Raw genomic sequence first — 26,887 nt, 5'->3', positions numbered from 1 at the left:
ACAGTTGTTGCCTTCTCACCAAGCTGTTTGCCTATTGTCCTGTAGCCCATCCCAGCCTTTGCAGGTCTACAATTTTGTCCTGGTGTCCTTAGACAGCTCTTTGGTCTTGGCCATGGTGGAGAGGTTGGAGTGTGATTGATTGTGTGGACAGGTGTCTTTTATACAGGTAACGAGTTCAAACAGGTAGAATTAATACAGGTAATGAGTGCAGAGTAGGAGGGCTTCTTAAAGAAAGACTAACAGGTCTGTGAGAGCCAGAATTCTTGCTGGTTGGTAGGTGATCAAATGCTTATGTCATGAAATAAAATGCAATTTAATTATTTAAAAAATCATACAATGTGATTTTCTGGGTTTTTTTTTAGATTCTGTCTCTAATCGTTGTAAAAATTACAGACTTCTCCATTCTCTGTAGGCGGGAAAACTTGCAAAATCGACAGTGTGTCAAACACCGTATTTTCCCCACTGTATATACAAAAAATGGGTAAAACACATGATGGGTCACGTATCTCTATCTGTACTGCAATTTATCAATGTTATGTAACATGTGTATTGTAATATGTACACACACAAGCTGATATGCCCAAAGTGGCAATGTGCAAATGATACAAACACAGAGTTTTTACAAGTAAACAAAGAAAGATCAGTAAATGATTCTAAAGTGAGAAGACCGTCATGATACGACATGTTATATAGAATAAACTTTTGTATGCATCTATATAAAACAAAACCACACTGAGGAATAATATGGGACAACAGAATCCTATGAACTCCATATTGTGGTTTAGTACAACACAGATAAGGCCTCAGTGTTGTTCACAGTGTACCATGAATTGCAATAGTCAATGTATTGATCACTTTTTTTTTAAAGTTATCAGATCATTGTGGTTAGCGGGGGGATGAGGCAGCAAAAAAGTGCATGGGTGGACTGTAGGACGGTCACTATAAAAATGACACTCCGGGACTAAGATGTACAGCACTCTGCAAGATATTCATATCTGACAACCTCCAACGCTACAGCAACAATGGTGCACTGGACTGCTGAGGAGAAAGCTGCCATTACCTCCTGCTGGGCCAAGGTTAATGTTGAGCAGGATGGGCACGATGCACTGACAAGGTAACAAGACAAAAACATAATCTCTCTTTTATTAATACTTAGAACTTCATTATTTTAAGTGTTCTTATTTTTTTCTTTTTTTTTCTCCTTCTAAAGCTTCATATAGTTCAGATAGATCATTGTAAAAACCCAAGTCATACAATGCTCTACAATAGTTTCCTCCACAACATTTTATATCTTTGTTTGCTGTTAGTTATGTTTTGTACAGAGTTTTAAAGGGGTTGTTAAATTTTTTTAAAAATGTACTGAAGGCATGGAAAATAACCTATAAATGTATAATTAATAAAGAAAAATATTGCATTAACTCACCTACACCTGGGATAAGGCTTCCAGCGCGGCACCTCACCCCGGCACAGGTGTTTTTTAAATTAATAGCAAAGGACAAAAAATAGCTCCAGCATCATGCATTAAAACGTAATCATATTTGTTTCCACAACTTTAAAAATCCATAGTGCAGAAAAAAAACAATGTCCACTGCTGAAATGTTTCAAGTGCACTCAGCCATAGGATGGATTGTTGTTGTGCAAATAAATATGGCAAGTTTTTAATTCCCTATGCTATGCCTTATTCTTTTGTAGTTTGTTATCAGAATAAGCTATACTCACCTATTAACTCATCTACCACTCCAGCAACACTGCTCTGGTGCTCCTTCTAGTCTTTGTGAACTAAGTTGTACTGATGACCTTCTAACCAAACTCATGTGACCCCTGCAGTCAATCATCAGCCTCAGTGGTGATGGTAGAACAGTTAGCATGTGAACGCTAAGGCTTGTAATTGGCTGCAACAGTCACATGAGGGTGGTCAGAACATCAACACTGCAGCACAGTTCACAAAAACCAGAGGGACTATAGTGCAGCTATGCTGGATTAATGGAGGAGTTAGGAGTATACATGTATCAGCCAAGATACTGCTTAGTTATGCAGAAAATAATCAGCTATTTTTAGTGTGAGGTACCAAGTGTTTTTAGCCTCTGAATATGAGCAAACATGTTATCATTTACATTTATTAATGTCCTCAAAAAAAGCTATTAATAAATAAATAAATAAATATATATACATATGTGTATATATATATAATATAGAATGATACATTTTTACATTTCTTAAAACATACAGTATGTAATAATAGATTCTTTTTTCCTCATTAGGCTGCTGGTGGTGTACCCCTGGACCCAGAGATACTTCAGCACCTTCGGAAACCTTTCCAATGTCTCCGCCATCTCCGGCAATGCCAAAGTGAAGGCTCATGGCAAGAAGGTGCTCACAGCTGTTGGCAATGCCATCCAACATCTGGGTGATGTGAAACATTACCTGGCTGACCTCAGCAAGTCCCATGCCCAGGAACTCCATGTGGACCCCGAGAACTTCAAGGTAAGGCAGTACCAATTACAAAGTAAATCTATTTCAGTTTTCTCATGCAAATTCTTGTCTATGATACTGAAAGTTTCTGAATGTGGTAAAGAAGGTTATATTTCCAGTCGCAGGCTTACACTTCTGAACTCAAAAATCAATGTTACTTTATTCTTAGCTGTGACAGCAGATAACGTGGCTGCTATTATTCAACAAATTATTTCTAATATCGTTCACTGATAATTTTCCTTCCCTTTTGATAAAATGATGTGAAAAAGCTTTCCAACGTGTATTACTAGCTAGTAGTGCAATGTACTTTGGATATATGGTAACGGTGCACTTTATTCACAGTGGTCTGAATATTAAACTATCATGTGAACTAATCTATAGGTGTGAATGGTAATATGTCTTGTTATATTAGATGAGTATCACAATATCACATATGTTATATTGCCCTGAACTAACTATGGCTAATCTCCTGCTGCCCTCTATGGATTATCCTTAATAAACAGTTTGCTCTTCTTCCACAGCGTCTAGGAGAAGTTGTGATCATCGTCTTGGCCTCCAAGTTGGGCTCTGCATTCACCCCTAAGGTCCAGGCTGCCTGGGAGAAGTTCATCAATGTCTTGGTGGCTGCTCTGAGCCACGGCTATTTCTAAATCAACAAGATATTTCATGTGAAAATGTTGTCACAGGCATATAGAGGAAAATAAAAAAAACTTCAGAAACATCCGAACTGTTGCAAACTTCTTTTTCTTGTTACACACGAAACACATTTACGGTAATACACACACATAAATTAACAAGTTCATCCCAAAGGTTCATTTATATCTGCAAACCGGTGGCACAAAACAACCGCTGGCCAACTAGTTGTAGATGATGGACGGTTGTGTAAGGCTGTGTGCCCACTATGCGTTTTTCAAGCGTTTATGCTGCGCAATTTACGCAGCGTAAACGCTTGGTAATCCTTTCCCCATGGTCCCCAATGACAAGCCGCAATGTCAATGCCCATGCTGCGGATTTTTCCACAGCGTTTGTGCTACGCTCAAAAATCCGCAGCATGTTCATTAATTTTGCGGACACGCAGCGTAATCACCGCCATTGACTTGCATTGGACCGCGTGACATCCGCATCACTGCTTCTGCACAAGCGGATATGACACGGTTCAATGTGCGGATGGTACCCAGGTCTGGAGGAGAAGAGACTCTCATCCAGACCTGGATACCATAGAACCTTTGAAAAAAAACATAATATAATAAATATTACATTTACTTTCTGACGGCCCCCGTTGCGCTTGTCCTCCTTTGCCGGCAGATCGCGGTGGACTGAAGGACCTGCGCTGACGTCATAGTCATGTGACGGCAGGTCCTTCAGTGTACCATGATCTGCCGGCAGCCAGGACGGAGCGAAGCTAGACTCCGGGGGCCATCGGAAGGTAAGTATAGATTTATTTTTTATTTTTAAACATTCTTTTACGGTCACACTATATAAATCCATGCCGTTTGCATGGATTTATATAGTGTGACCAAGTTGACAAGCACTTTCGAAGTGATGCTAAAAACACTTGGAAAGCGCTTGTCAACCCGCATGCAGAAATGCAAGTGAAGAACGCTTCACACCCGCATATCCCTGGCAGGAAAAACGCATGTACAACCCGCATGTACAATCTGCATGTACAATCCACATGTACAATCTGCATGCGTTTTTTCTGCTAGGGAGATGCAGAAACGCTCAGGAAAAAATCCGGAGCATTTCTGCATAGTGGGCATATAGCCTAATAGCCTGAATACGCAGGCAGACCTGGCTTCAGATGCATACTGAACGGTCTGTAATAGATCATTTAGTGCACACAGGAGGCTATTGTTCTCAGCAGCACAGATCCTGTTTACACTGGTGGATGTGCTACTGGGAATGATGATCTTTAGTGCAAACCAAAAGATCACAGCTCCTATTTGATGAACCTAAACAGCCCCTCATTTGATGGCCACAAACAGCCCCCATTTGATGGCCCCTATTTTATAGTCCAGCACGGCCCCCATTTGATGGCCCCACACAGCTCCCATTGATTCCCCACACAGCTCCCATTGATTGCCCCACACAGCCCCCATTTAGTGGTCACATAATATAAGAATAAAAAAAAAATCTTAGGCTGTGTGCCCACGATGCGTTTTTAATGCGTTTCCGCAGTGTTTTTGCAGCTGCGGAAATGCTGCGGAAACGCATTAAAAACGCATGGTAGAAGGGCAACAATGTTCCCCAATGATAATCCGCATGTGCTGCGCACATGCTGCGGAAATTTCCGCTGCGGATTATCATTGCGGAAAAAAACGCAGCACTACCAATTATTTTGCGGAAATGCTGCGTTTTCATCGCCATTGACTTGTATTAGAATGCGCCAATTCTGCAAGACTGCATCTGTACTTGCGTAATTGGCGCGTTCTAATGTGCGGATGGTACCCGGGTGTAGAGGAGAGGAGAGTCTCATCCACACCCAGGTACCATTAAAAAAGTTGTAAAAAAAGAATCAAATAAAAAATATAAACTTACCTTCCGGCGGCCCGCGGTGCGCTCCTCCTTGCTTCCCGGCACTTTGCGATGGAATGAAGGACCTTCGCTGACGTCAGCAGGTCCTTCAATCCACCGCTGCCGGCAGCCGGGACGGTGAAGCAAGACAGCGCGGGCCATCGGAGGGTAAGTATACATTTATTTTTTTATTTTTTGACATTCTCTCGGTCACACTATATAAATCCATGCCGTTTGCATGGATTTATATAGTGTAACCAAGTTGACAAGCACTTCCCAAGTGATGCTAAAATCACAACCCGCATGCAGAAATGCAAGTGAAGAACGCTTCACATCCGCATGTCCCTGGCAGGAAAACGCATGTACAATCCGCATGCATTTCTTTCTGCCAGGGAGCTGCAGAAACGCTCAGGAAAAAATCCTGAGCATTTCTGCATTGTGGGCACATAGCCTTATACTGTAAACCCACTAGGGGCCCTCTCCCTCTTGTTAGTTTGTTGATTATAATTTATATTTGTATTTTGTACGTAAACCCTTTTCACATGTACAGCAACATGGAATTAATGGTGCTATTGACGCGCCCCCTGGGACATATTCCTTTTTGAGGGGAATACCCGGCACCGGATCAGATGGGGGGTTGTAGTCTCCGAGCGGCTGTGACCCGGTCCCGTGCCCAGGGCGTCAAGCTCAGTGTGATGTGGCAGTTCTACAGATGTTACTAAAGTTCTTTTGTGTCGACTACGCCACCCGTTGTGATGCGGTCACTGTGGCCGCCGCTGCAGCAGGGTCCGCTGAGGCTGATGGTGGGTGCGCAGCTTGGTGGGATAACCCCCAACGGGAGGGGTATAGCCTCAGGGAGGACAGGTGCAGAGGATGGGGGTTGTGGTGGTGCAGTGCAGACGGCAATGAAGACAGAGTCGGGAAGTGCAGTTAAGGGTGTTTACTTACTGCAGATGTTGTACTGGTCACTCCAGCTGCTAGTGACCACCCGAGCCGTGCTGCGTCCACCAGGTCCTGGATCCAGCCAACCCCCAAACAAGTCCGGAGCGTGGCCCTGAGCTCTCCCTCTGTCCTTTCTTCAGCCGTCCCCACCAGTGATTCACCTAGGTCCAGCTCCCTCGGGCCTTCTGTTGGGACACCCTTGGCCCTGGGTTCCCTGACCCTTCATGTGGTGTGCCTTCGGGGTGGATGTGATGGATGACCGTGGCAGACGCTGCCCACGGTCTCCGGTCTCTGGCTGGGGTGTGCTTTCTGCCCCCACCAGTTTGGGTTCCGGTACCCTTTTGCTGACTCCTCACCCGGTGCTCTAATTTGGGTTCTTGGGTCCCTTCAGTCTTCCCCCTCTGGGTCTTTCTCTGCTCCACTCTCTCTCTCTCCAGGGCTGCTGTTTCCTTCTCTCTGCTGATTTGTTCTCTGCAACAGACAGGCTCCTCTCCAACTGACTTGTTCTCTACAACTGACCCTGATTCTAGTTGGTGCCCACCTTATATATCCCTCTATGTGTGAGCTCAGGTGACCAGCACCCAATGAGCTCCTATCACTACCCAAACTGCTCCCCCTATCTGCCCCTACACTACATGGGATGTACCACCCCCCTCCCACTCCAGCCAGGAACAGACTCGGTCGTACCTGCACATTTCTAAGTGGGAGTACCGTTGGTCTGTTCCTCGGAAATGGGATGTATGTAGTGCATGCAGCCTACCGAGCTCAGTTCCACACTCCATCCTTACCCGGGAGTGGAATATCACACCTCTGGGTTGAGGTGCAATACTCCTGTAGCAGCCGAATCCTCAGGGTGCTACATTCCCCCCTGGTAAATCACAGCACGTCCTCGGGCTGTAAGGACAAAAACACCAAAACATACAAAAATTTTTCATATAAACATAATAAAACATATAAAACATTATATATATAAAACTTTTCATATAAACATTCTCGTCGTCTCTGGTTTCAGGTTCCTCCTCCGGACACTGTGCAACGTGTGCCCGGGAAAAGTGCGACAGTCTCTTTGAAAAACTGGTTTTTTTATAAAACCGGTAGGGGGCGCTTTAGGACGCGCAACTATTTACAGGGGAAGTTGGCCGCTCTCAGTCCTCGGCCAGGTAGAGGGAAGGGAATGGCTGCTCACAGTCCTCAGCCTGTAGGATGAAGGGGTTAACGGGTAAACAGTTCACTGGTCCCAACGGGGACTATTTTAGCAGCAACGGTTCACTGTGCCCCGACGGGCAACTATATACAGTCTCTACTCCCGTCCTCAACGACGGCTCCCTCCTGCTTTTTCTTGGTGATATGGTGTTGCTTCAGACCCGTCCGGGTCCTCTTGCTCCTCCTCCCCGTACCGCAACTCCTCCTCCGTCAAGCGGTGTACGTGGAGGGCGTAAGGTCCTTTGGCACACTTGTGCCGGGTGAAAGTGACCTCGTCTCCTACGTAGAGGTCACGGCCTTTGTGACCTTCCGGCAGGTGGGACTCGACGTCTCTGCGGGTCACAAAAACGTCACCGCGGTTGTTACGGTCCCGAATAAAGCCCCACCCATGCTGCGGATTGAACTTTATCACCGTCCCGATGGTGCGGGGACAGTGCGCTGCACGGGGTTCCTCCTAGTCCGGCTCTTCTGCTCCGCGCTCCGGATTTGGGCCTGTTGTTCTCTGACCCGCCTCTCCTCCCGTTCTCTGGCAAACTCTGCTAGCTGCTGACGACAACACTCAGTTCGCTCAGCGGCGACTGCCCGAGTTTCTCCGGTGAACCCCATCAAATCTTCTCCCGTGGGGTCCCACTCGAATTGGGCTTCTTCTAAAGGAGGCGAGACCCGAGTCACGGGCTTCGGAGCCGGGATCAGGGGCTCACACAAGGGCCCTAGTCTTTGTTGCCGCTCCAGCTCATGGTATCCTTCTGGCCAGATGAAGGGCCGCCCGTCCGGCCATGTGAGCTGGCTGAACAAGTCCTCCCCCAGGTGTGGCACCCTTGGTTTTACGGGCGCGGGCGCGGTGGTGGTGGCGCCCGGGTTGCCCAGGCCTTGCGGCCAGGCCTGGGGCACCTGGAAGGTGAAGGGCACCGTTAGGACGGCGGCACCCTGGGCTACCTGGCCTTGCGGCCAGGCCGGAGGCTCCGCGGAGGTAGGGGGCGCTGTTGGTGATGCGGCGCCCGGGGGTACTAGGCCTTGCGACCAGGCTGGTGGTATTTCCTGCTTTGTCACGCTCCGGGTCGAGGCGCGTGACGTCACAGGGGTCGCTGCGGCGGCTTCCGGTCGGGGCCTAGTCCATAGCGGTGACATGGCGGCTACGGGCACAGCAGGGGGACTTTCGGGCTCTGCGACGGGGAGCTGGGGCAGGTAAGCGGTGTCACGGCTTGGGGTATAGGCGTCCCCTTTACCTGCCTCCATGCGTTCGGCTCCCTTCTCGGCGCCGTCTCCGGCCTTGGGTCCTCCCGCGCCATCCTCAGAGGCGGTCTGCTTCCTCTTCCAGGGTAGCGTGCTCCGTTGACTGGTCTCAGCTTGCTGGGTCATCTCCCGGCTCCACTCCGCCAGTATCTCGCGCTGCACCCGGGCCATCCTCCTTGCGAGGCTCTCCAAGGCAGTTTGTGCACACTCCCGGTCTCGGGGGAGCTGCGCTAAGATCTCCGCTAGACTTAGCGGGGTTGTGGACTCTAGCAGGCTCCTGACCATCGGGTCGGTGCTGCTCTGCTCTTCTTCCGGCAGGCTCCTGGCCAACGGGCCGGTGCTGCTCTGCCCTCCTTCCTCGGTCTCTAGCAGACTCCTGGCCTCCGGGCCGGTGCTGTTCTGCTTTCTCTCCATCTCCGGGTAAGCTCCTCCGCTACTCCTCGTTAGACCTCTTGCCTCCGGGTGCGCTCGCTCCAGACTGCTCCAAGCGACACCCATCTTTTCTCTTCTCTTTCGTCTCCTCCCACTTCGAGGGCGGTCCCGGGGCAACTCGGTGACTGTCAGCTCCAGGGGTAGTTCTTTCACGCTGACAGACACCTCCAGCATCACAGTCTCTGTTGGTGGGGGCGGTTTCCACTTTTGGCGCCATTTTCTGTCCTGGCCCACGATGGGAGGTGGCCTCTTGCCCTCCTTTGGCACGCCCATAATGGCGTCCGCTGCTCTTCCAAGGCGGGAAACCTTCGGATTTGGCGGGAAGCGTCGCCCAGTGGCGGGAAACTCTGCAGATGGCGGGAAAACGCTGTTAATGGCGGACAACCGGCGGGAAACGACTGGTGATGGAGTCCGATGGCATGGACCCTCCGGAACCGGCGGGAGACTTCTTTCTGAGGTAAACTTGCACTTTTCTTCAGGCACGCAGTACCCGGGTGTTGCGGGCACGTAATCCTGCCGACTACGCCAAAGTTGACGCGCCCCCTGGGACATATTCCTTTTTGAGGGGAATACCCGGCACCGGATCAGATGGGGGGTTGTAGTCTCCGAGCGGCTGTGACCCGGTCCCGTGCCCAGGGCGTCAAGCTCAGTGTGATGTGGCAGTTCTACAGATGTTACTAAAGTTCTTTTGTGTCGACTACGCCACCCGTTGTGATGCGGTCACTGTGGCCGCCGCTGCAGCAGGGTCCGCTGAGGCTGATGGTGGGTGCGCAGCTTGGTGGGATAACCCCCAACGGGAGGGGTATAGCCTCAGGGAGGACAGGTGCAGAGGATGGGGGTTGTGGTGGTGCAGTGCAGACGGCAATGAAGACAGAGTCGGGAAGTGCAGTTAAGGGTGTTTACTTACTGCAGATGTTGTACTGGTCACTCCAGCTGCTAGTGACCACCCGAGCCGTGCTGCGTCCACCAGGTCCTGGATCCAGCCAACCCCCAAACAAGTCCGGAGCGTGGCCCTGAGCTCTCCCTCTGTCCTTTCTTCAGCCGTCCCCACCAGTGATCCACCTAGGTCCAGCTCCCTCGGGCCTTCTGTTGGGACACCCTTGGCCCTGGGTTCCCTGACCCTTCATGTGGTGTGCCTTCGGGGTGGATGTGATGGGTGACCGTGGCAGACGCTGCCCACGGTCTCCGGTCTCTGGCTGGGGTGTGCTTTCTGCCCCCACCAGTTTGGGTTCCGGTACCCTTTTGCTGACTCCTCACCCGGTGCTCTAATTTGGGTTCTTGGGTCCCTTCAGTCTTCCCCCTCTGGGTCTTTCTCTGCTCCACTCTCTCTCTCTCCAGGGCTGCTGTTTCCTTCTCTCTGCTGATTTGTTCTCTGCAACAGACAGGCTCCTCTCCAACTGACTTGTTCTCTACAACTGACTCTGATTCTAGTTGGTGCCCACCTTATATATCCCTCTATGTGTGAGCTCAGGTGACCAGCACCCAATGAGCTCCTATCACTACCCAAACTGCTCCCCCTATCTGCCCCTACACTACATGGGATGTACCACCCCCCTCCCACTCCAGCCAGGAACAGACTCGGTCGTACCTGCACATTTCTAAGTGGGAGTACCGTTGGTCTGTTCCTCGGAAATGGGATGTATGTAGTGCATGCAGCCTACCGAGCTCAGTTCCACACTCCATCCTTACCCGGGAGTGGAATATCACACCTCTGGGTTGAGGTGCAATACTCCTGTAGCAGCCGAATCCTCAGGGTGCTACACTATAAAAATAAATACTAATAATAATAACAATCTGTAATCTGGTGTGGAACCCTATGTGTGCACCAAGCAAATAGGAATGCTGTGCATCTTTACCTTCCCTATGTCATCTGTAATGCTGGATTAACTGAGGTAACTATGATACTGACTCGCCCCCTGGGCCTGTGCTGTGCAGGGGAACCCGGAACCGGGCCTGTTGTAGGATGCTGGGGGTTGTAGTCTCCGTGTGGCGGTGACCCGGTCCGTGCCCAGGGTGGTCAAACCAGTGGCAGTCTATTTGCATTGTAATAAGTGTCCGACTACGCCACCCGTGGATTGCGGTCAGTGGGGACCGCCGCTGCGCTGCAGACCGCTGAGGCTGATGTTGTTTGGGCAGCTGAGTATGGGATGACTCCCCACGGGAGAAGTATTGCCTCAGGGCAGCTAGTGTGGATGATGGGAGTGATGGTGTGAGTGTCCCAGTACTGATGGTACTGGTGCGGCGAGGAACCACAGAGACGTGCAGTTGCAGTTTACAATGCTTTACTCACAGTTCTTTATCAGGTCACTTGTGCGCAGTTAGGACCGCCCGAGTCATGCTGCGTCCACCAGGTGAGGGACTCGGTCAACTCCCAGGCAATTCCGGAGTGTGGTTCAGAGCTCCCTTCTCTTTCCTTTCTCTGGCCGCCCCCACCAGTGACCCACCTTTGTCCAGCTTCCTCGGGCCTTCTGTTGGCGAAACCTCTCTCCGGTTTCCCTGACCCTATACGGTATGCCTTTCTGGTGGATGTAGTGAGGGGTCGCACCAAGATGTGGTAACAACCTCCGGTCTTTGGCTGAGGAATCTGTTGCCTCCACCAATTTGGGTTCCGGTACCCTGTTCTGCCAACCCTTCACCCTATATCTCCTCTGGGCATATGGGGTTCCTTCTGTCCTCGTGTCTCTGGGCCTTTCTCTGTGTTCCTTGCTTCCTTTCTCCTCTGTTCCAGTTCCTTTCCTACTTTCCTTTCTGTTCCTTCTTCTCTCTCTCTCTCTCAGGCTCCAGCCTCCTGACAAGGCCTGCCTGCAGAGCAGAGCCCATGCAGGGGCTCTGCTTCCTGTCTTCTCCTCAGACTGTCTCCACTGAACTGAACTGGACTGAACTCTGTTCTAAGATGGTGCCCACCTTTTATACCTCCTTCTGACACCCGAGCCCAGGTGACTAGCAACCAATGGGCTCCTGCCTATGCCCAGAGACCCACCCCTATCTGCTCCTACACCACTGGGTTTTCCTTTCCCCGCCCCACTCCAGCCAGGGACAGAAGCTGTCGTGCCTGCACTTCTGTGGGAGCACCATTGAGCTGTCCCTCGGAAATGGGGTGTGTGTGATGCATGCAGCTACTGAGTCCTGGTCCACACTCCATCCTTACCCGGGAGTGGAATATCACACCTCTGGTCTGAGGTGCAATACCCCTGTAGCAGCCGAGCCCTCGGGGTGCTACAATACAAAATGAAAAGCAGCCCTATACCTGATTCTTCACAAAAGTTTCACTAAGTGACATAGATAATGAAATAAATATTCTGGGTGTTATTAAAAGGATTAAGTTAGTAATGCGAAGGCAATGGCGTGACTGACTGGAGCCTAGGTATAGGGATCTAAACTTATCTCTGACACCTCAAGAATAACTCAATGGTGGAATAAGACAATTAATACCAATCCAAGGCTATTAAATAACTAGCTATTGAACCCATTCTACGCCCGGGTGGTGAGCATTTTATTGGTATATGGTCTCCATCCAGGTCCATGCTCGGCCATTCTGGTCCCCCATCCTGTTATATGCTCCCCCATCCTGTTATGTACACCCCCATCCTGCTCCCCCATCTTGTTATGTGCTCCCCCATCCTGCGCGCCCATCCTGTTATATGCTCCCCCATCCTGTTATATGCTCTCCCATCCTGCACCCATCCTGCACCCCCATCCTGGTATGTGCTCCCTTATCCTTTTATATGCTCCCACATCCTGCGACCCCATCCTGGTATGTGCTGCCCCCATCCTGCACCTCCTTCCTGGTATGTGCTGCCCCATCCTGCGCCCCCATCCTGTTATGTGCTCCTCCATCCTGCTATGTGTTCCTTCCATCCTGTTATGTGCACCCCCATCCTGTTATGTGCTCCCCCATCCTGTTATGTGCTTCCCAATCCTGCTCCCCCACTCTGATATGCGTACCCCCATCCTGCTCCCCCATCCTGTTATGGGCACCCCCATCCTGTTATGTGCTCCCCCCATCCTGTTATGTGCTCCCCCATCCTGCTCCCCCATCCTGTTATGTGCTCCCCCAATCCTGTTATGTTCTCCCCCATTCTGCTCCCCCACTCTGTTATGCACACCCCCATCCTGCTCCCCCATCCTGTTATATGCGCCCCATCCTGTTATATGCTCCCCCATCCTGTTATATGCTTCCAAATCCTGCGCTCCCATCCTGGTATGTGCTCCCCCCATCCTGTTATGTGCACCCCCATCCTACTCCCATATCCTGTTATGTGTACCCCCATCCTGTTATATGCTCCCCCATCCTGTTATGTGCACCCCATCCTGCACCCCCATCCTGGTATGTGCTCCCTTATCCTTTTATATGCTCCCACATCCTGCGCCCCCATCCTGGTATGTGCTGCCCCCATCCTGCACCTCCTTCCTGGTATGTGCTGCCCCATCCTGCGCCCCCATCCTGTTATGTGCTCCTCCATCCTGCTATGTGTTCCTTCCATCCTGTTATGTGCACCCCCATCTTGTTATGTGCTCCCCCCATCCTGTTATGTGCTTCCCAATCCTGCTCCCCCACCCTGATATGCGTACCCCCATCCTGCTCCCCCATCCTGTTATGTGCACCCCCATCCTGTTATGTGCTCCCCCCATCCTGTTATGTGCTCCCCCATCCTGCTCTCCCATCCTGTTATGTGCTCCCCAATCCTGTTATGTTCTCCCCCATTCTGCTCCCCCACTCTGTTATGCACACCCCCATCCTGCTCCCCCATCCTGTTATATGCGCCCCATCCTGTTATATGCTCCCCCATCCTGTTATATGCTTCCAAATCCTGCGCTCCCATCCTGGTATGTGCTCCCCCATCCTGTTATGTGCACCCCCATCCTACTCCCATATCCTGTTATGTGTACCCCTATCCTGTTATATGCTCCCCCTTCCTGTTATGTGCACCCCATCCTGCTCCCCCATCTTGTTATGTGCACACCCATCCTGCACCCCCATCCTGTTATGTGCTCCCCCATCCTGTTATGTGTACCCCCATCCTGCACCCCCATCCTAGTATGTGCTGCCCCGATCCTGTAATCTGCGCCCCCATCCTGTTATGTGCTCCCCCATCCTGTTATATGCTCCCCCATCCTGCGCCCCCATCCTGGTATGTGCTGCCCCCATCCTGCACCTCCTTCCTGGTATATGCTGCCCCCATCCTGTGCCCCCATCCTGTTATGTGCTCCTCCTTTCTGTTATGTGCACCCCCCATCCTGTTATGTGCACCCCCATCCTGTTATGTGCTCCACCATCCTGCTCCCCCACCCTGTTATGCGTACCCCCACCTGGCTCCCCCATCCTGTTATGTGCACCTTCATCCTGTTATGTGCTCCCCCCATCCTGCTATGTGCTCCCCCATCCTGCTCCCCCATCCTGTTATGTGCTCCCCCCATCCTGTTATGTGCTCCCCCATCCTGTTATGTGCTCCCCAATCCTGCTCCCCCACCCTGTTATGCGCACCCCCATCCTGCTCCCCCATCCTGTTATATGCCCCCCATCCTGTTATGTGTACCCCCATCCTGTTATATGCGCCTATCCTGTTATATGCTCCCCCATCCTGTTATATGCTCCCCCATCTTTCGCCCCCATCCTGTTATGTGCTCCCCCCATCCTGTTATGTGCGCCCCCATCCTGGTATGTGCTGCCCCATCCTGTTATGTGCACCCCATCCTACTCCCTCATCCTGTTATGTGTACCCCATCCTGTTATATGCTCCCCCATCCTGTTATGTGCACCCCCTTCCTGCTCCCCATCTTATTATGTGCAAACCCATCCTGCGCCCCCATCCTGTTATGTGCTCCCCCATCCTGCTATGTGTACCCCCATCCTGCGCTCCCATCCTGTTATATGCTCCCCCATCCTGTTATATGCTCTCCCATTCTGCACCCCCATCCTGGTATGTGCTGCCCCCATCCTGTTATGTGCACCCCCATCCTGTTATGTGCTCCCCCATCTTGTTATATGCTCCCCCATCCTGTTATATGCTCCCCCATCTTGCGCCCCCATCCTGGTATGCGCTGCCCCCATCCTGTGCCCCCATCCTGTTATGTGCTCCTCCATCCTGTTATGTGCTCCCCCTATCCTGTTATGTGCACCCCCATCCTGTTATGTGCTCCCCCATCCTGTTATGTGCTCCCCCACCCTGTTATGCGCACCCCCATCCTGCTCCCCCATCCTGTTATGTGCTCCCCCATCCTATTATGTGCTCCCCCCATCTTGTTATGTGTTCCACTATCCTGCTCCCCCACCCTGTTATGCGCACTCCCATCCTGCTCCCCCATCCTGTTATGTGCTCCCCCATCCTGTCATGTGTACCCCATCCTGTTATATGCTCCCGCATCCTGCGCCCCAATCCTGGTATGTGTCCCCCCCCATCCTGTTATGTCCACCCCCATCCTGGTATGTGCTGATCCCATCCTGTTATATGCACCCCCATCCTACTCCCTCATCCTGTTATGTGCTCCCCCCATCCTGTTATGTGCTCCCCCATCCTGTTATGTGCTCCCCAATCCTGCTCCCCCACCCTGTTATGCGCACCCGCAACCTGCTCCCCCATCCTGTTATATGCCCCCCATCCTGTTATGTGTACCCCCATCCTGTTATATGCTCCCCCATCCTGTTATATGCTCCCCCATCTTTCGCCCCCATCCTGGTATGTGCTCCCCCCATCCTGTTATGTGCGCCCCCATCCTGGTATGTGCTGCCCCATCCTGTTATGTGCACCCCCATCCTACTCCCTCATCCTGTTATGTGTACCCCCATCCTGTTATATGCTCCCCCATCCTGTTATGTGCACCCCCATCCTGCTCCCCATCTTATTATGTGAAAACACATCCTGCGCTCCCATCCTGTTATGTGCTCCCCCATCCTGCTATGTGTATCCCCATCCTGCGCAACCATCCTGTTATATGCTCCCCCATCCTGTTATATGCTCTCCCATTCTGCACCCCCATCCTGGTATGTGCTGCCCCCATCCTGTTATGTGCACCCCCATCCTGTTATGTGCTCCCCCATCTTGTTATATGCTCCCCCATCCTGTTATATGCTCCCCCATCTTGCGCCCTCATCCTGGTATGCGCTGCCCCCATCCTGTGCCCCCATCCTGTTATGTGCTCCTCCATCCTGTTATGTGCTCCCCCTATCCTGTTATGTGCACCCCCATCCTGTTATGTGCTCCCCCATCCTGTTATGTGCTCCCCCACCCTGTTATGCGCACCCCCATCCTGCTCCCCCATCCTGTTATGTGCTCCCCCATCCTATTATGTGCTCCCCCCATCCAGTTATGTGCTCCACTATCCTGCTCCCCCACCCTGTTATGCGCACTCCCATCCTGCTCCCCCATCCTGTTATGTGCTCCCCCATCCTGTCATGTGTACCCCATCCTGTTATATGCTCCCCCATCCTGCGCCCCAATCCTGGTATGTGTTCCCCCCCATCCTGTTATGTCCACCCCCATCCTGGTATGTGCTGATCCCATCCTGTTATATGCACCCCCATCCTACTCCCTCATCCTGTTATGTGTACCCCCATGCTGGTCCCCCATCCTGTTATATGCTCCCCCATCCTGTTATGTGCACCCCCATCCTGCTCCCCCATCTTGTTATGTGCCCACCCATCTTGCGCCCGCATCCTGTTATCTGCTCCCCCATCCTGTTATGTGTACCCCCATCCTGTGCGCCCATCCTGCTAAATGCTCCCCCATCCTGTTATATGCTCTCCCATCCTCCACACCCATCCTGGTAAGTGCTACCCCCATCCTGTTATGTGCACCCCCATCCTGTTATGTGCACCCCCATCCTGGTATGTGCTACCTCCATCCTGTTATGTGCTCCCCCATCCTGTTATGTGAACCCCCATCCTGTTATATGCCCACCCATCCTGTTATCATCCTGTTATATGCTCCCCCATCCTGTGCCCCCATCCTGGTATGTGCTCCCCCCATCCTGGTATGTGCTCCCCCCATCCTGGTATGTGCTCCCCCCATCCTGTTATGTGCTCCCCCATCCTGTTCTGTGCAACCCCATCCTGGTATGTGCTGCCCCCATCCTGTTATGTGCACCCCCATCATATTCTCTCATCCTGCTATGTGTACCCCCATCCTGATCCCCCATCCTGTTATATGCTCCCCCATCCTGTTATGTGCACCCCCATCCTGCTCCCCCATCTTGTTTTGTGCACATCCATCCTGCGCCCCTATCCTGTTATATGCTCCCCCATCCTGTTATATGCTCCCCCATCCTGCGTCCTCATCCTGGTATGTGCTGCCCCCATCCTGCACCTCCTTCCTGTTATGTGCTCCCCCATCCTGCTCCCCCACCCTGTTATCTGCCCCCCCATCCTGTTATGTGTACCCCCATCTTGTTATATGCGCCCTATCCTGTTATATACTCCCCCATCCTGTTATATGCTCCCCCATCCTGCACCCCCATCCTGTTATGTGTGCCCTCATTCTGATATGTGCTGCCCCCATCCTGTTATGTGCACCCCCATCCTACAACCTCATACTGTTATTTGTACCCCCATCCTGTGCACCCATCCTGTTATATGCTCCCCCATCCTGCACCCCCATCCTGGTAAGTGCTGCCTCCATCCTGTTATGTGCAACCCCATCCTGTTATGTGCACCCCCATCCTGTTATGTGCTCCCCCATCCTGTTATGTGTACCCCCATCCTGCACTCTCATCCTGCACCCCCATCCTTTTATGTGATCCCCCATCCTGTTATATGCTCCCACATCCTGCGCCCCCATCCTGGTATATGCTGCCCCCATCCTGCACCTCCTTCCTGGTATGTGCTGCCGCCATCCTGCACCCCCATCCTGTTATGTGCTCCCCCATCCTGTTATGTGCTCCCCCATCCTGTTATGTGCTCCTCCATCCTGCTATGTGTTCCTTCCATCCTGTTATGTGCACCCCCATCCTGTTATGTGCTCCCCCCATCCTGTTATGTGCTTCCCAATCCTGCTCCCCCACCCTAATATGCGTACCCCCATCCTGCTCCCCCATCCTGTTATGTGCACCCCCATCCTGTTATGTGCTCCCCCCATCCTGTTATGTGCTCCCCCATCCTGCTCCCCCATCCTGTTATGTGCTCCCCCAATCCTGTTATGTTCTCCCCCATTCTGCTCCCCCACTCTGTTATGCACACCCCCATCCTGCTCCCCCATCCTGTTATATGCGCCCCATCCTGTTATATGCTCCCCCATCCTGTTATATGCTTCCAAACCCTGTTATATGCTCCCCCATCCTGGTATGTGCTCCCCCCATCCTGTTATGTGCACCCCCATCCTACTCCCATATCCTGTTATGTGTACCCCTATCCTGTTATATGCTCCCCCATCCTGTTATGTGCACCCCATCCTGCTCCCCCATCTTGTTATGTGCACACCCATCCTGCACCCCCATCCTGTTATTTGCTCCCCCATCCTGTTATGTGTACCCCCATCCTGCACCCCCATCCTGGTATATGCTGCCCCGATCCTGTAATCTGCGCCCCCATCCTGTTATGTGCTCCCCCATCCTGTTATATGCTCCCCCATCCTGTGCCCCCATCCTGGTATGTGCTGCCCCCATGCTGCACCTCCTTCCTGGTATATGCTGCCCCCATCCTGTGCCCCCATCCTGTTATGTGCTCCTCCTTCCTGTTATGTGCTCCACCCATCCTGTTATGTGCACCCCCATCCTGTTATGTGCTCCACCATCCTGCTCCCCCACCCTGTTTTGCGTACCCCCACCTGGCTCCCCCATCCTGTTATGTGCACCTTCATCCTGTTATGTGCTCCCCCATCCTGCTATGTGCTCCCCCATCCTGCTCCCCCATCCTGTTATGTGCTCCCCCCATCCTGTTATGTGCTCCCCCATCCTGTTATGTGCTCCCCAATCCTGCTCCCCCACCCTGTTATGCGCAAACCCATCCTGCTCCCCCATCCTGTTATATGCCCCCCATCCTGTTATGTGTACCCCCATCCTGTTATATGCGCCCATCCTGTTATATGCTCCCCCATCCTGTTATATGCTCCCCCATCTTTCGCCCCCATCCTGGTATGTGCTCCCCCCATCCTGTTATGTGCGCCCCCATCCTGGTATGTGCTGCCCCATCCTGTTATGTGCACCCCCATCCTACTCCATCATCCTGTTATGTGTACCCCATCCTGTTATATGCTCCCCCATCCTGTTATGTGCACCCCCTTCCTGCTCCCCATCTTATTATGTGCAAACCCATCCTGCGCCCCCATCCTGTTATGTGCTACCCCATCCTGCTATGTGTACCCCCATCCTGCGCTCCCATCCTGTTATATGCTCCCCCATCCTCTTATATGCTCTCCCATTCTGCACCCCCATCCTGGTATGTGCTGACCCCATCCTGTTATGTGCTCCCCCATCTTGTTATATGCTCCCCCATCCTGTTATATGCTCCCCCATCTTGCGCCCCCATCCTGGTGTGCGCTGCCCCCATCCTGTGCCCCCATCCTGTTATGTGCTCCTCCATCCTGTTATGTGCACCCCCTATCCTGTTATGTGCACCCCCATCCTGTTATGTGCTCCCCCATCCTGTTATGTGCTCCCCCACCCTGTTATGCGCACCCCCATCCTGCTCCCCCATCCTGTTATGTGCTCCCCCATCCTATTATGTGCTCCCCCCATCCTGTTATGTGCTCCACTATCCTGCTCCCCCACCCTGTTATGCGCACTCCCATCCTGCTCACCCATCCTGTTATGTGCTCCCCCATCCTGTCATGTGTACCCCATCCTGTTATATGCTCCCCCATCCTGCGCCCCAATCCTGGTATGTGTCCCCCCCATCCTGTTATGTCCACCCCCATCCTGGTATGTGCTGATCCCATCCTGTTATATGCACCCCCATCCTACTCCCTCATCCTGTTATGTGCTCCCCCCATCCTGTTATGTGCTCCCCCATCCTGTTATGTGCTCCCCAATCCTGCTCCCCCACCCTGTTATGCGCACCCCCATCCTGCTCCCCCATCCTGTTATATGCCCCCCATCCTTTTATGTGTACCCCCATCCTGTTATATGTGCCCATCCTGTTATATGCTCCCCCATCCTGTTATATGCTCCCCCATCTTTCGCCCCCATCCTGGTATGTGCTCCCCCCATCCTGTTATGTGCGCCCCCATCCTGGTATGTGCTGCCCCATCCTGTTATGTGCACCCCCATCCTACTCCCTCATCCTGTTATGTGTACCCCCATCCTGTTATATGCTCCCGCATCCTGTTATGTGCACCCCCATCCTGCTCCCCATCTTATTATGTGAAAACCCATCCTGCGCCCCCATCCTGTTATGTGCTCCCCCATCCTGCTATGTGTATCCCCATCCTGCGCTTCCATCCTGTTTTATGCTCCCCCATCCTGTTATATGCTCTCCCATTCTGCACCCCATCCTGGTATGTGCTGCCCCCATCCTGTTATGTGCACCCCCATCCTGTTATGTGCTCCCCCATCTTGTTATATGCTCCCCCATCCTGTTATATGCTCCCCCATTATGCGCCCCCATCCTGGTATGCGCTGCCCCCATCCTGTGCCCCCATCCTGTTATGTGCTCCTCCATCCTGTTATGTGCTCCCCCTATCCTGTTATGTGCACCCCCATCCTGTTATGTGCTCCCCCATCCTGTTATGTGCTCCCCCACCCTGTTATGCACACCCCCATCCTGCTCCCCCATCCTGTTATGTGCTCCCCCATCCTATTATGTGCTCCCCCCATCCTGTTATGTGTTCCACTATCCTGCTCCCCCACCCTGTTATGCGCACTCCCATCCTGCTCCCCCATCCTGTTATGTGCTCCCCCATCCTGTCATGTGTACCCCATCCTGTTATATGCTCCCCCATCCTGCGCCCCAATCCTGGTATGTGTTCCCCCCCATCCTGTTATGTCCACCCCCATCCTGGTATGTGCTGATCCCATCCTTTTATATGCACCCCCATCCTACTCCCTCATCCTGTTATGTGTACCCCCATGCTGGTCCCCCATCCTGTTATATGCTCCCCCATCCTGTTATGTGCACCCCCATCCTGCTCCCCCATCTTGTTATGTGCCGACCCATCTTGCGCCCGCATCCTGTTATCTGCTCCCCCATCCTGTTATGTGTACCCCCATCCTGTGCGCCCATCCTGCTAAATGCTCCCCCATCCTGTTATATGCTCTCCCATCTTCCACACCCATCCTGGTAAGTGCTACCCCCATCCTGTTATGTGCACCCCCATCCTGGTATGTGCTACCTCCATCCTGTTATGTGCTCCCCCATCCTGTTATGTGAACCCCCATCCTGTTATATGCCCACCCATCCTGTTATCATCCTGTTATATGCTCCCCCATCCTGTGCCCCCATCCTGGTATGTGCTCCCCCCATCCTGGTATGTGCTCCCCCCATCCTGTTATGTGCTCCCCCATCCTGTTCTGTGCAACCCCATCCTGGTATGTGCTGCCCCATCCTGTTATGTGCACCCCCATCATATTCTCTCATCCTGCTATGTGTACCCCCATCCTGATCCCCCATCCTGTTATATGCTCCCCCATCCTGTTATGTGCACCCCATCCTGCTCCCCCATCTTGTTTTGTGCACATCCATCCTGCGCCCCCATCCTGTTATATGCTCCCCCATCCTGTTATATGCTCCCCCATCCTGCGTCCTCATCCTGGTATGTGCTGCCCCCATCCTGCACCTCCTTCCTGTTATGTGCTCCCCCATCCTGCTCCCCCACCCTGTTATGTGCACCCCCGTCCTGCTATCTGCCCCCCCATCCTGTTATGTGTACCCCCATCTTGTTATATGCGCCCTATCCTGTTATATACTCCCCCATACTGTTATATGCTCCCCCATCCTGCACCCCCATCCTGTTATGTGCGCCCTCATCCTGGTATGTGCTGCCCCCATCCTGTTATGTGCACCCCCATCCTACACCCTCAAACTGTTATTTGTACCCCCATCCTGTGCACCCATCCTGTTATATGCTCCCCCATCCTGCACCCCCATCCTGGTAAGTGCTGCCTCCGTCCTGTTATGTGCAACCCCATCCTGTTATGTGCACCCCCATCCTGTTATGTGCTCCCCCATCCTGTTATATGTACCCCCATCCTGCACTCTCATCCTGCACCCCCATCCTTTTATGTGATCCCCCATCCTGTTATATGCTCCCACATCCTGCGCCCCCTTCCTGGTATGTGCTGCCCCCATCCTGCACCTCCTTCCTGTTATGTGCACCCCCATCCTACACCCTCAAACTGTTATTTGTACCCCCATCCTGTGCACCCATCCTGTTATATGCTCCCCCATCCTGCACCCCCATCCTGGTAAGTGCTGCCTCCATCCTGTTATGTGCAACCCTATCCTGTTATGTGCACCCCCATCCTGTTATGTGCTCCCCCATCCTGTTATATGTACCCCCATCCTGCACTCTCATCCTGCACCCCCATCCTTTTATGTGATCCCCCATCCTGTTATATGCTCCCACATCCTGCGCCCCCATCCTGTTATGTGCTCCCCCATCCTGTTATGTGCACCCCCATCCTGCGCCCCCATTCTGTTATATGCTCGCCCATCCTGTTATGTGTATCCCTATCCTGTTATATGCTCCCTCATCCTGTTATATGCTCCCCCATCCTGTTATATGCTCTGCCACCCTGCGCCCCAATCCCGTTATATGCTCACCCATCCTGTTATGTGTACCCCCATCCTGCGCCCCCATCCTGTAATATGCTCCCCCCTTCCTGATATGTGCTCCCCATACTGTTATGTGCATCCCCATCATTTTATGTGCACCACATCCTGCTCCCCATCCTGTTATGTGCACCCCCATCCTGCACCCCTATCCCGTTATCTGCTCCCCCATCCTGTTATGTGTACCCCCATCCTGCGCTCCCATCCTGTAATATGCTCCCCCAACCTTTTATTGCTCTACCATCCTGTTATGTGTACCCCCATCCTGTTATATGTGCCCCATCCTGTTATATGCTCCCCCATCCTGTTATATGCTCCCACATCCTGGTATGTGCTCCCCCCACCCTGTTATGTGCACCCCCATCCTGGTATGTGCTGCCCCCATCCTGTTATGTGCACCCCCATCCTACTCCCTCATCCTGTTATGTGTACCCCCATCCTGTTATATGCTCCCTCATCCTGTTAAGTGCACCCCCATCCTGCTCCCCATCTTGTTATGTTCACACCCATACTGTATACTGTGCCCCCAGCCTGTTATGTGCTCCCCCATCCTGTTATGTGTACCCCCATCCTGCTCGCCCATCCTGTTATATGCTCCCCCATCCTGTTATATGTTCCCCCATCCTGTTATATGCTCTCCCATCTTGCACCGCCATCCTGGTATGTGCTGCCCCATCCCGTTATGTGCACCCCATCCTGCGACCACATCCTGTTATGTGCTCCCCCATCTTGTTATATGCTTCCCCATCCTGTTATAAGCTCCCCCATCCTGGTATGTGGTGCCCCCATCCTGCACCTCCTTCCTGGTATGTGCTGCCCCCATCCTACTCCCTCATCCTGTTCTTTGTACCCCCATCCTGTGCACCCATCCTGTTATATGCTCCCCCATCCTGCACCACCATCTTGGTATGTGCTGCCTCCATCCTGTTATGTGCACCCCATCCTGTTATGTGCTCCCCCATCCTGTTATGTGAACCCCCATCCTGCTCCCCCATCCTGCACCCACATCCTGGTATGTGCTGCCCCCATCCTGTTATGTGCACCCTCATCCTGCACCCCCATCCTTTTTTGTGCTCCCCCATCATGTTATATGCTCCCACATCCTGCGCCCCCATCCAGGTATGTGGTGCCTCATCCTGCACCTCCTTCCTGGTTTGTGCTTCCCCCATCCTGCACCCCCATCCTGTTATGTGCTCCCCCATCCTGTTATGTGCTCCCCCATCCTGTTATGTGCTCCCCATCCTGTTTTGTGCACCCCCTTCCTGCGCCCCCACCCTCTTATATGCTCCCCCATCCTGTTATGTGTACACCCATCCTGTTATATGCTCTCCCATCCCCTTATATGCTCCCCCATCCTGTTATATGCGCCCCATCCTGTTATATGCTCCCCCATCCTGTTATCATCCTGTTTTATGCTCCCCCATCCTGTGCCCCCATCCTGTTATGTGCTCCCCCATCCTGTTATGTACGCCCGCATCCTGGTATGTGCTGCGCCCATCCTGTTATGTGCACCCCCATCCTACTGCCTCATCATGCTATGTGTACCCCCATCCTGGTTCCCCATCCTGTTATATGCTCCCCCAACCTGTTATGTGCACCCCCATCCTGCTCCCCCATCTTGTTTTGTGCACACCCATCCTGCACCCCCATCCTGTTTTCTGCTCCCCCATCTTGTTATGTGTACCCACATCCTGCACGCCCATCCTGTTATATGCACCCCCTATCCTGTTACATGCTCCCCCATCCTGCTCCCCCACCCTGCTTTGCACACCCCCATCCTGTTATGCGTACCCCCATCCTGTTATATGCGCCCCCATCCTGTTATCATCCTGTTATATGCTCCCCCATCCTGTGCCCCCATCCTGGTATGTGCTCCCCCATACTGTTATGTGCTACCCTCATCCTGTTATGTGCGCCCCCATCCTGGTATGTGCTGCCCCCATCCTGTTATGTGCATGCCCATCCTACACCCCCATCCTGTTATGCGCTGCCCCCATCCTGTTATATGCTCCCCATCATGTGTCCCCATCCTGCACCTCCTTCCTGATATGTGCTGCCCCATCCTGCGCCCCCATCCTTTTATGTGCTTCCCCATCCTATTATGTGCTCCCACCATCCTGTTATGTGCACCCCCATCCTGTTATGTGCTCCCCCCATCCTGTTATGTGCTCCCCCATCCTGCTCCCCCATCCTGTTATCTGCTCCCCCATACTGTTATGTGTATCCCCACCCTGTTATATGCGCCCCATCCTGTTATTTGCTCCCCCATCCTGTTATATGCTCCCCCATCCTGCGCCCCCATCCTGTTATGTGCTCACCCCATCCTGTTATGTACTCCCCCCATCCTGGTATGTGCTGCCCCCATCCTGTTATGTGCACCCCCATTCTACTCCCTCATTCTGTTATTTGTACCCCCATCCTGTGCACCCATCCTGTTATATGCTCCCCATCCTGCACCCCCATCCTGGTATGTGCTGCCTCCATCCTGTTATGTGCACTACCATCCTGTTATGTGCACACTAGTGTTGAGCGAGCACTAAAATGCTCGGGTGCTCGAAGCTCGGGCCGAGCTCGCCGTTATACTCGGGTGCTCGACCCGAGCAACGAGCCCAATGTTAGTCTGTAGAAAGCCTAAAAAGTGCCCAAAACGATAGTGACAGTGCTCAAAAGACATGGGGACAGCATGAGCATCACCCCAGGAAGCATTTCTGACCCCCAGGTCACTGCTGTCAACAACGTGGTCAGAGGTATTAATCCACTTTTACGGGGTCAGAAGAAAACGTTCAAAAACAAAACTGAAAGTGCTTTCCTGTGAAATATGTTAAGGAACTTCCTTTCCAGGGTAAAGACTTGTGTATAAGGTAAAATAAATAACTAAAAACAAAAATACTCCTCCACGCCTTGGGCTATGTTCACAAGTAACATTTTTTATGCGTTTTTGCACTTCTGTATTGCTTTCAACCGTGACAAATGCATTCACCGGGAAATGTCATTTTAACATTTTACAACCTTATCTGGCCATGTGCTGTGTGACACATGCATACAGTGCTGAAAAGACATGGGGACAGCATGGGGAAGACCCCTGGAAGCATCTCTGACACCCATGTCACTGCCTAAAAGTGATCCTTGCCGCATCAGAAGATGCAGACTTGCAACTATCCCCGTGTAAGTCCTTCTCCCAGAGCAGTGTTCAATTGTACCTCCCCCATTCCTTGCAATGCAAGCGCAAGTATGCAGCCTGCCACCCGCCCACCCCCAGGCTGCAATAGCATACTGCTAGCTTGCTTAGGCATGTGGAGGCACCATGCAATGGCTGCGTCGGTGGCCTGGTATCCATACTCAGTCCCCGGCCGCCCGGCGGCCGGGTGTCCACACACGGTCCCCGGCCGCCTGGGGGCGGCCGGTGTCCATAAACGGTCCCCAGCCGCCCATATTTCTCCTTGGAACATCCCCCCACACACTTTTCTTAGCCCGGCCTGCTTTAGGGCAGCATTGGACGAGCCCACCAGAGAACCAGACTCCTCCGGTGGGCCCTGGCTTTTCCATCAGGGGAGTTGAGAGTGCCAAGGTGAGGAGCATGATGATGATAGAAGTTAGTATCTGCTTTGTTTTCTTGGAATGCAAGTGTAAGTGTGCAACCTGCCACCCACCCACCCCCAAGCTGCAATACCATACTGCTAGCTTGCTTGCACTTGAAATTGGGCCTTTTAGGCATGTGGAGGCGGAATCTGGCTACCACGTCATGGCTGCGTCGGTGGCCTGATATCCATACTCAGTCCCCAGCCGCCCGGCGGCTGGGTGTCCACGCTCGGTCCCCAGCCGCCAGGGGGCGGCCGGGTGTCCATACTCGGTCCCCAGCAACCCCTATTTGAAGGACAGCCTAACCACAAACACGTGGACAAGTGAATGTGGCCAGGGATGGTCCATCTCACGCCTTCACACTGAGTTAATATTGTGGAAGCTGGGACACAGTTGGACACTGGGATGCAACATGTCCTCCAGACATAGAGGATTGTTTTCCTGCTACTATCCCAGTTCTATGACTCCCATTAAAACAAAGCTTCAGGTGATGAATGATGGATGAGGTGGTGGCAAAGGAGAAAGAGCAGGAGGAATAGGGACCATTCACATCAATATCAGGCCAGTCAACCACACATGTCTTGTAGGATATGTTTCTGTGCCAAAAGGAGAGGTTCGGCTACACAGTTATAGGGCATACAGTGAGTGCAATGCCTACCAAAATTTTCGAGGCACTCCAATGCCCCTTGGAAGTGACATTGAGGTCAGAGGGCCTTAACTAAACCATTTTTTCCATTTATAGCAACTGGGTCTCCTGTGCACTGTTGGCCTAAGCAGTGAATGGAAGGCTTTCCAAAAATTATGAGGAACTGC

The 26,887-nt window shown here is 52.5% G+C and overlaps 1 protein-coding gene across 1 annotated transcript; it reads left to right on the top strand.

Annotated features, from left to right (window-relative positions):
* Positions 1 to 1,022: 1,022 nt before the first annotated feature.
* Positions 1,023 to 3,122, top strand: LOC141160970 (hemoglobin subunit beta-2-like). The gene is made up of 3 exons (XM_073645763.1): positions 1,023 to 1,114; positions 2,262 to 2,484; positions 2,994 to 3,122. The coding sequence occupies exons 1-3, from the start codon at positions 1,023 to 1,025 to the stop codon at positions 3,120 to 3,122; spliced, it is 444 nt and encodes a 147-aa protein (XP_073501864.1).
* The last annotated feature ends 23,765 nt before the right edge of the window (positions 3,123 to 26,887 follow it).

This window comes from Phyllobates terribilis, unplaced genomic scaffold (assembly GCF_046119375.1).
Source record: "Phyllobates terribilis strain yellow unplaced genomic scaffold, ASM4611937v1 Scaffold_9__5_contigs__length_417890890, whole genome shotgun sequence".
Taxonomy (NCBI): domain Eukaryota; kingdom Metazoa; phylum Chordata; class Amphibia; order Anura; family Dendrobatidae; genus Phyllobates; species Phyllobates terribilis.
The sequence above is the reverse complement of the archived record's forward strand: the minus strand, read 5'-3'. Positions and strand labels throughout refer to the sequence as shown.